The sequence below is a fragment of the Scomber japonicus genome, chromosome 3 (assembly GCF_027409825.1).
Source record: "Scomber japonicus isolate fScoJap1 chromosome 3, fScoJap1.pri, whole genome shotgun sequence".
Classification (NCBI taxonomy): domain Eukaryota; kingdom Metazoa; phylum Chordata; class Actinopteri; order Scombriformes; family Scombridae; genus Scomber; species Scomber japonicus.
In genome coordinates, this window is record NC_070580.1 from 11,048,702 (window position 1) to 11,058,908 (window position 10,207).

The 10,207-nt window shown below is 45.0% G+C and overlaps 1 protein-coding gene across 1 annotated transcript; it reads left to right on the forward strand.

Moving 5' to 3' along the window:
* Window positions 1–3,343: 3,343 nt before the first annotated feature.
* LOC128356028 (inositol hexakisphosphate kinase 2-like) lies at window positions 3,344–9,373 on the forward strand. Its single transcript, XM_053316456.1, has 5 exons — window positions 3,344–4,113; window positions 5,899–6,133; window positions 6,750–6,934; window positions 7,393–7,568; window positions 7,792–9,373. The coding sequence occupies exons 1-5, from the start codon at window positions 3,843–3,845 to the stop codon at window positions 8,530–8,532; spliced, it is 1,608 nt and encodes a 535-aa protein (XP_053172431.1). The 5' UTR covers window positions 3,344–3,842; the 3' UTR covers window positions 8,533–9,373.
* Window positions 9,374–10,207: the final 834 nt, after the last annotated feature.

Consider the following 10,207-nt stretch of genomic DNA (forward strand, 5'->3'; position numbering starts at 1 on the left):
GTCTTCATCTGTTTTATCTAAATTCACTCATCACCTCTATATTAGCCGCCTCCTCCAATATCCAAGGCCACACAAGGGCAAAGACTGACATCACCCCTCTTTCTTTCCTGCAACCCCCGTCCCCGTCCCCGTCACCTCCACCAACCATCCTGTTGTACAGACAGATCCGCCGATCACATTTCTGGGTCGCCCGAACGTGCTGTAAAGCGCTGCGGGGCTGCTGTGGCCTTGATTCGATGTAATATCAACCCACTTGATAACTTGAGTGACATACATGCTCTCACTCTCTCCCCTTTACCACACTGTTACGGTTTGTAGATAAAAGCTGATGGATGAAGTTCGCTAAGTGAGCCCTTTGATCTCAGTGAACGTGTTAATCAGGGTGAGAATGTTGGGACAGTTGTCTGCATGGCGTTGACTCTGATTAACACTGAATATGGAGCCTGGGGTATTACAAAGGGTAAAACGTACTGGAGGTGACAGCTTAGGGTTTTAGTGTGCACAATAACTTCCTGATCCACAAGGATGGATTCAAGTTCTCCTTGAATCAGTTTGTTTTACTCCATGCTGCAGTTTTCCTGTAGAGGTCAAGGACTTGCATGTGTGGCAATCTGGACACGTGACTTGATTTTAAATGGACGATTCTAATCAATGAAGCAGCTTTGCAAGCGTTCACCACTCGCAAAAGAAACTGGTAAGAATTAGACACTCAGTAAAGATGTTTTTAGGGTCACTGTTAAAGTGTAGCTGCAGTTTCCTTCATACTTTCTTCCATCAGGCAAGCCTCACATACCAAGAAGTGAGATCCTGGTGTAAGAATCGAGCCCAGTTAGGGTTAGGGTTTCAATGAAAAGTGATGTGACTGGTCACCTCCACTATGTGTGTCTTTCCTCCTTCCTATTGCATACATATTTCATGTTTTATGGGGATTCAGATTCATTTTAACAGAGGTTCTTCTACAGTCTTAGATCAACTGTTTGTAGCTCAGTTCAAGTATGTGGTATAATTTGGTTTTATCTTCCAACCTGAATAGATCCCACTTGCTGTTGTTGATGAGATTCTCATTGACTGACCTACAATCAGCGGACGGAAAATAGAGAGCAAACACAAGGCATCTTTACCTTGTTAGATAGATTAAAATCTGTCCTCTCCCTTTTGTCAAGGTTGGAAAAGCTCAGATGTTGTCAGGAGGCGTTCCTCATGTCTTTGGTAAGCCGTGTGGAGGTGAGGGGCTGCAATCCAACTTCCTGTTGGCCGCACATACGTGTCTCTTGCTTATGACCGGCACACACCTCAGCAGCTCTGTGAAAAGCCCCTGCCAACTGCCCCACGCTATGCTCAGCCCATTTCTGTCAAGGTCGTAACTTTCTCTTACCTCTCCCTACATTTCGTTCTGTTGGTCTCGGTGTCATTCTCCTCTGCGTGCCCCTAAATCACTTTTCCAGATTGGGCTTCAATGTTCCATCATGTGCCTTTTAAATGCCACTCCGCACATTTAAAGTTTTATTGCTTTAACAGTAAATCACTTGAATGTTTGATTTACATTTTTCATTGGTTATGCTTGTGCCAGTTGTTCCGAGCGTGTGGATGTCAGTTGGATGCAACGAGTGCTTGAACTGTTTCAGCTTCAAATACCAGGCATCTTGTTTCCATAAATATGGATATAAATGACACCCATAGATTTCAGTGTTAAATATAGCACCAAATACAGGTGCTGACATTGACATAGCTTCATGTTTACATTGCAAGACAAGCACATGGTCATAAAATAGGGATTTGATCAAGGCTCTGGACGCTGGGGTTACTGCAGGCAGTCATTACTCAATCACAATTTAACACACACTTATGTCAGTGATGATACATGTGCTGTGTGCAGCTATATTAGAACACAAACAAGTGATCACAGAGGAGCGCTTTCCCTGCTGAGATCAGAGTGGTCCGTCCATTAAAGTATTCATCATTGAGAGGTCCTGCAGTAGGGGTGTGTGGGACGTGCACAGGAGCTGCAGGGGCCATCCTGCTGAAGCTTCATTGTTTGTGTGTGGTGTACAGTATACGTGCTGCATTTAAGTGTAACTGTGGCTATTTTCTACTCGTTTGTCACGGCCTATTTTCCTCTTCTGTTCCAAGAGGCAGGATTAGAGAGATTAGTGCTGGGCTTTCTGACTCTGGTCCCTGCACAACCAGCCAGTGTCCAACTGTAACATACAGTACACATGCACGCACGTGTGTGCACGCAGACAAGGACAAACAACTCACGCACAAAAACAAAGGATACAGTATGTTAGTACTCATAAACATGGGCGACTATACACTGATCAACATTTCATCATGTTTTAATCCACTGTGCCTCAATGTGGATGCACATGAATGGAGACAACCGCGTGTCTGGCTTCATCAGATGTTATTTTGTCTGCTACATAATCTGTGTCAAGAAGGAAAGGAGGGTGCGACATGAGGATTATAGTTTCCACTCTGTCTATAGCACAAGCTCTTAGCTACCCCCTACCTCACCCCACTCTTGTCTACACCCCACCCAATCCTGACCTTTGTTGCCAAACACATCTTCCACTGTATTCAGCTTCTATAATTCCTTCTCATTTTTATTACAGTGGGCTAATATGAACTTCTGTTCATTATGGACTCCCGAAATATTCACTTGCTGTATACATACAAAATGTATAAATACTTGTTGTTTATGTAGTATTTGATTTTCCACCAATACAATAATGAATTAGATATTTACTTCAGTCAGATGGAAAATTAAAGAGAGCAATGTGTTACATTATTATTATTATTAACAGTTAATACATGAACACATTGTAAATATTTGACTGTAACCTCCAGTAAAATCACAAATTAAAAAAAAACCTGCAATGAGAAAAAAATATGAAGAATGGTACAAAAAGTGATTCCTAAGTAAAGTCAACATTTAAAGAACCCTGCCCAAAGTTTTCTGTATCATAACTATTTTTTTAGTTTAGTTACTGCTTAGTTTCTGTGCTTCTGTCTTTGCTTTGTTCTGTTGTTCCTTTCCTTACGCCACACTTTATAAAAGGAAATAGTGCTGCGTGTTCTGTCAGGTTGTTAAAACACTGCTGTCACATAGAGAGAAAAACAGCTGAGTTCAGCTTAGCCCTCCCTCCTTGTTTTTATTCTTCTGTCCTCTCTGTCTCTCTCTCCCTTCCCCCAGACTCCCCCTCCCACCACTGTCTTTGTTTGCTTGCTCCTTTCCCTGGAAGGGTTACCACCCAACAACCTGCTTTGGATGCTCCTGATTGGTCTGTTGCCTGTGATGTGGGCGGGCCGAGTGTCAGGCTTGTGAGAGCTTTACCAGTCTACAGCCAGCACTCAGCTGTCAGAGAGCTCTCAGTCTGCAGCAGAGGCACAAGCAGGATCTGTCTCCGTCTTTATCGTGTCGCTGCAGCGCTAGTCTAAACCTTAACACTCAAAGGACATAAAAGGGCTTTCTGGTTCTGCTCAGCTGCCTGAGTTACCTGACGAGAATACAAAAAGGAATTTAACATCCACTAAAACTGAGCTGTTTCTTTTGTTTCTCCTCTATTTCCTCCTTCCTGTCCTTTGTTTTCGACCAGCCGAGTCCTCGACTGCACAGACGAAGCAGATCACCATCACAACAACGGCCTATGAAGACACCGTGGGAATAATCTGCATATACCTGCGATCTTAATGCGAGATACCAGGACCAGTCCTCATCTGTGCGGATCTGCAGTGTGCAAGTGAGTGTGTGTGTGTCCCTGCCAGATAGGGCCCCCACCACATTGTGTGTGCGTGCGTGAGGAGGCTAATGCCCGCGGTAGTGTGGTCAGGACCAGAGGAGGATGAGTCCGGCTGTGGAGGCTCAGGCCCAGGAGGCCATGGATGCAGAGCAAAAGCAAAAGCAGCAGCAACAGCAACAGCACCAGCTGCAGCACCAGCAGTGCTACATGGACAAAGGTGTGATGCTTGAACCCTTCGTGCACCAGGTGGGGGGACATTCCTGCGTCCTGCGTTTCGGGGAGCAGACCATCTGCAAGCCCCTCATCCCCCGCGAGCATCAGTTCTACAAGAGTCTGCCTGCTCCAATGAGGAAGTTTACCCCCAAATATAGAGGTAATGAAACGATCCCTTTCTAATCTGTACTGTGGTTGTTGTGTTTTGCAGTGAATGCATCGCTTTTTCTTTATTCCACTGATCTGTGTGCACCTTTGTGGAAGTTAGGGGACAATAGATGTCTGCCTACATGCCTTACATGTTTGCAACTTGTTGCAAAATATAAAGATTATAGAGATTTTTTCGGGAACAGAGCTCCCTGCCCCTGTTCAAGTCTTGTTTCTAGTCAGTAGCAGCAGTACCATATCGTTCCACTAGACGGTGCTGCAGCAAAGAATCAAACTGGGCCTCCTGCAAACAGGATACCCAGTTGTATGTGTGTGTGTTTGCAGTAGGCCCACTTTCAGGTTGAATTACAAACACAGGTAAGTGTGGTGAGCAGGTGGGAGCTTCTGTAAATATCTTGGTATACAGACAGCTTGGTGAAAAGAATAAAAAGTGAGACCTATCCTTGTTCATACGACCACAGGTTCACCTGAGTAGGCCAACATCGGCAGGGCTTCACAAACCCAATCCTTACTGATTCCCCTCCTCCAAACATTCTTTAAGATTTTTGAAAATGAAGCAATATGAGTAACATTCGCAAACACGGACTGTTGGACAGGTTTAACATGTCTAGCTACACTAGACATCCGTGACTTAGAGAGATTGATGTGCTTTCGAGGATTTCTTTTGTTTTTTGTCATCACTCATTCGGAGCAGTGAGTAGCAACAGTCAAGAATTAGAATATGTGGCGTCCTAAAAAACCCTCTGCCACTGTATCCTCGTCATTGTCCGTCCGCTTCTACTGCCACACATCTCCTTATCTAAGACGCTGCTTCATAGGCCAGTGCAGCTGCTTCCTTTGTGGCCCCAGCAGAGAAGTGAAAGGTGATACAAAGCCACTTTCCTCTGATTGTCCCTTAAAGCCCTACTGCTGCTTTTTAATGTTCACCTCCGAAATACTGAGATCAGTCATGTGATCACAGTATGGTATCACATCAGTCTGTATCTTTTTTCGGGCCCTTCTTATTCTATATCAGCATTTTTACCTCTTTATCTTTACTTCATCTTCACTTAGTTTTTCATTCCTCCTCTCCTTCACCTTTATCATGGCTTCTCCTTCAACCATGTTATGGGACACCATGAGGACGAATGGGGTGTGCCTGTTTATGAAACAATTGTGCAAACATGTATCAGCTGTTGACGTGACTGTAATGTAGATCCGGAGGCATCAGGAATCTTCTGGATCTTTGCTCTTATTTTTTGTGCTCTTTGTCTTCATTCTTTTTTGTGTGGTGATGCTTTGGGGTTTGTGTATGATTTGTATGTTCATTGCACATAATTTTGTATGAGATGAAATTGTTAATAAACAGTATTGTGACCTCAGTTTCATAGCCTTGTGTCTTTTGTGTTTGGGCTGCTATTTTCTTTACACTGCTGCTTTCTTTCTGGCATTAGAGCTGCTTTGAATGAATGTAAATACCAGCTCTTATTCTTTTTTTTTTCTTTCATTCTGTCATTGTCCATGTTGCTTTGAGAGCTAAGTCTCTCTGTCATATCCTCTCTGTCTGTCATAGTCTTACCAGGTATAGTTGGAGGAGATGTTTCAAAGAGAAAAACTACTCCGTAAGTGTAACTGCTGTAATAAGCAACAAGAAGGGAATAAGAGATGCTTGGCACTTGAGAGTTTGTTTTTCATCTCATCAGCTTAATTGTGTTTTGATAGTTAATGATTCTCTTCACTACTCCGTGACACAGATGTCTAACAGCTGTTTCTCTGTCCCTCTCTGCTCTCATCTCAGGTGTGGTGTCAGTGAGCTTCGAGGAGGATGAAGAAGGGAACCTTTGCCTCATCGCTTACCCCCTCCACAGTGACCCAGCAGCCGATCTGGAGAACAAGGACCCTTCGGCTGACTGCGAGCCCAAGAGCAAGATGCTCAAGTGGAGCAAAATGATGGCGTCCTCTTTGCTCGTGGAGAGCGAGAACTACAGCAAAGATGGCCGAAGCCGCCACTCCCGCAAAGACAAGGATAAGAGGTGAGATTAAAGTAACCCTCACAATAAGTAGAAGAAGGTGTAGTCATAGCATCAACAGGCAGAGACAAAGTAAGTCACTTTCACGCTGATATTGCATAAATGGAAGTGAATAAGTTAGAAAGTGGAAGACGATCTATTGAACACCCCAGAACTGTTACACAACCACAGCATTTTTAAAGCCATATTTACTTTTCCATGAATGCTAAAACTGTATTCTGGAGACTCACATTCATCGACTGATGACGCACATGTTGACTTACACATACAACCTATGGCAAAAAGGACTCTCAATACTGCTAGAGGCTGATCCGTGGTCTTGGCAACCAGAAGGAGGGTCATAGCCTCAGGGTTACGTAACAGCAACAGATGCATGTCCATGCGTTAACACAAACTCAAAACTTTAGGAGCGGAGAGGCAGCCAGGAGGTTGAGGGAGGAGGATGAATGGAGGATTGTTGGTGAGAGAAAGATACAATATAATAGCTGCCATAGTTACCCACTTACCAAACAAACACATATAGTAAAAGTGAATGAGTGGGTGTTTTTTTTTCTTTTTCTTCTTCTTCTTGATTTCCATGTAAAACTAACGTGGCTCTCGCTATCCCTCTGCCATCCAGTGTTCACATGCTGCAGGAGGAGGTGGAGCTGGAGTGGCTGCAGCAGGCCGATGTGCTTTCCTGCCGACTGGAGCACAGCCACAGTAACGCTGTGCCGCAGCTCAAACACAACCCTTGGAGCCTCAAGTGCCACCAACAGCACCTGCAAAGGATGAAGGAGAACGCCAAGCACCGCAACCAATACAGTATCCTTTCACTGGCTGAGAATGTTCTTTTTTTTTCTTTTTTCTTTTTTTATCAGCATCACTGAGACAGGATTCATTATTGAGAAATGCTAATTAAATGCAACAGAGGCTCCAGGCCAGAGAACATAGCATGTGTCTTGGCCAACTGAGCCACTAGGACACCTTGTCACTTGGATATTTGCACACAATGGAGACGCATACATGGTTATCAGTGGCTTGAGGCTGTACCTCAAGCTGGTTATCTAATACAGTGTCTAGCTATCAATGTCTTTGTCATGTGGAGTCATGTTTCTAAAGCACTCCCATTAGTGACTTGATATTACTGTAGCACACACATCAGCACTGTGGAAAAGCTTCCATCCAGCTTGATCTCACGTTGTTTGAAGTCGGAAGCTGATATTAGTGTTGAGACGAGGCCATGGTTCCTCCAGTTTGTCTTCCTTGACTCTGTTTCCCAGAATTCATCCTGCTAGAGAACCTGACATGGCGGCACACTGTCCCGTGTGTGTTAGACCTGAAAATGGGCACGCGGCAGCACGGAGATGATGCATCAGAGGAGAAGAAGGCCATGCAGATCCGCAAATGCCAGCAGAGCACATCAGCCTCTATGGGAGTCCGTCTCTGTGGCATGCAGGTAGGCTCCGAGCCAACGTGAAATGCCATGACTGTTTAGTGAAATGACACATAAAGACACACATCATTTTATGAGCAAGCAAAAACCTCAAAAGTCAAATTTCTACTTTTGAAGTTTTTTGCTGGCCAGGAAATCTGAGTTGAGTTGGAAACAGTCACTATTCTCTCTTATCTTGGAAGTGTGTATATTTTTTCAACCTGTCCGTGTTTCTCCGTACCTTCAGGTGTACCAGTCTGATACAGGCCAGCTGATGTTCATGAATAAGTACCACGGCCGCAAACTGACGCTCCCGGGCTTCAAGGAGGCTTTGTTCCAGTTTTTCCACAGTGGACGACGTCTGCGACGTGAACTCCTCTCCCCGGTGTTACGCAGGCTCAGAGAGATGCAAGCCGCCCTGGAAGCTTGCGAGTCCTACCGCTTCTACTCCAGTTCGCTTCTCATCATCTACGACGGCGCACACCACCGAAAACACACACGCCGACGCACCGAAGACGGTCTCTCAGAGGAAGAAGAGGAGGATGAGGATGAGGATGAGGATGAGGACGAGGACGAGGACGAGGAGGCGGAAGCTGAACCGGAAATGGAGGTGGAGGAGGAGGAGGAGGAGGAGGAAGAAGAAGAGGAGGGGATGGGTGAAGTAGCGGGCGCGCTTGGTTTTCCTCACAGCCCCTCCACGTCTAGTGACAGCAGCAACAGTTGCTCCAGCAGCGGCAGCAGCGGCAGCAGTAGCAGCGGCAGCAGCAGCAGCACCAGCGGGGGCTCAGGTGTTAACCCCGCTTGCCTGTCCCACTCAGACCCCCGCAGCCCCATGGTGGATGTAAGGATGATAGACTTTGCCCACACCACCTGCAGACATTACCGGGAAGACAGCGTGGTCCACGAGGGCAAGGACAGCGGGTACATCTTTGGTCTCCAGAACTTGATCACCATCATCTCCGAGCTGGAGAACCACAGCACAGACTGAAGACTGACATGACTCGCACACACACATCCAGACACGGAGGCACAATTACACACAAAGAGGAGGACTGGACTACAGAAGAGAGGGAGGGACATTTCTCCTCTCCTCTTCAGAATTAGACCTTGTTGTAGCTGGCGTGTTGTTGGACCCCCTTCCTGTTTCTGCTGTTGGTGCTTCTCAGTGTTCTTGCGTGTTGTGTGCGTCCGTCATCAGGTTCAAAACAGACCGTAACGTAGGAGAGTCATCTGTGTAACATGCAGTGATTTACCCATTGTCATCATTCTGTTTTAACCCCGCTCACCGAAATGCAAAAAAGGGTAGGCAGCAAATAAAAAGCAGTTTGAAGTCTGAGGCGGTAGAATTTTTTTTTTCTTGTGTCCGATTCCAAAGAAAGTGTCAGCATTTTGCACACACAGACATGCACTTAAACACATTCTGCTGAAGAAGTGTGTGTTTAAAATGAGACAGGGCTACGTGAGAGGGCAGGAGATGTATATGTATGAGGATAGAAGCGATGGGAAGAGAGGTAGTGAGCTCAAACCCTTCATCTTCTCTTTTGCCTGTTCGTTCTGCCATCCTTCTTTCCCTGTTCATCTTCACTCAGAGAGATTATATTCATATAGGTATCACAGACAGATGCTATAGAGTTATTTATTTATTTGACATGTTTCATAAAAATAACCTAAAAGTTCAAAAAAGAATGTGAATGGAGAGTACTACATTCCATGTTATTAATGTTACAATAATGATATTAATTAATATTGTTATTTAACATATTTGGTTACCTCTATCTTGTATATCTGTGTTGTCCACAGTTTGTTGGAGGAGAAATTAAAGACTTTTGTTTGTGCTAAGACCTGTGTGTTTGTTCTTTCAGACAAACAGATTTGATTGTCGCAACAGTCAAATTTCATGCAAATGTCCCAAATGTGAGGTTGTTTCCAGGGTGTGTACATGTTTATATGTATGAGGCAATTTCTGTGTCCCAGCCACTACTAGCACATGATGTATGATTAATTAATATCTCTACAGATTCCTTGGAAAGTATGATAGGACTGTAACTCAATATGAGCAGGCAGTAGAGGCCCTCACCACCTGCCGTATAGGAAAATAACTGGAGGACATGCCAATCCTTAGTGAGCTTGCCTCATTTTCTTTGGGCTAGAGCTGTAGATACATCATATAGTATTGTGGAGTATGAGTCAAGGCTCAAGATCCCCCCCACAACAAATCTATAAACTTGCTTCCCTCATACTAAAATGTATCCACTGCAGAGATGTTAAAATAGAGAGACCGGGTTGTTCTGGTAGGAAGAGGATGACGGCACCCCCAGCTGCCTCAGCCAGTCCTGGTCACTCCCAGCCAGTCTGAGGCAGACAGAGTGAGAAATGAACAAAGCGAGTCATCTGCTCTCGGAGTCACGGGCTCTGTGCTGTGTGAGGAGCAGCAGCGGCCTACATGGAGGAGAGCTATTAAGCGGAGACAGGCTTGTGTCAACAATGTGCACGGGCCATTACCGTTTCAGTGTCCTGTCTCTGGAATGTACTGTACCGCTGGCAAAGACATCCGTCTGACACACTGATGTCAAATCAGTCTGAAATATGAAGCACCTTTTTATTTTTAGGCTCAGTTATTGAGCAATATTTTGACATATCAATTTTACATCACCTACAGCTCC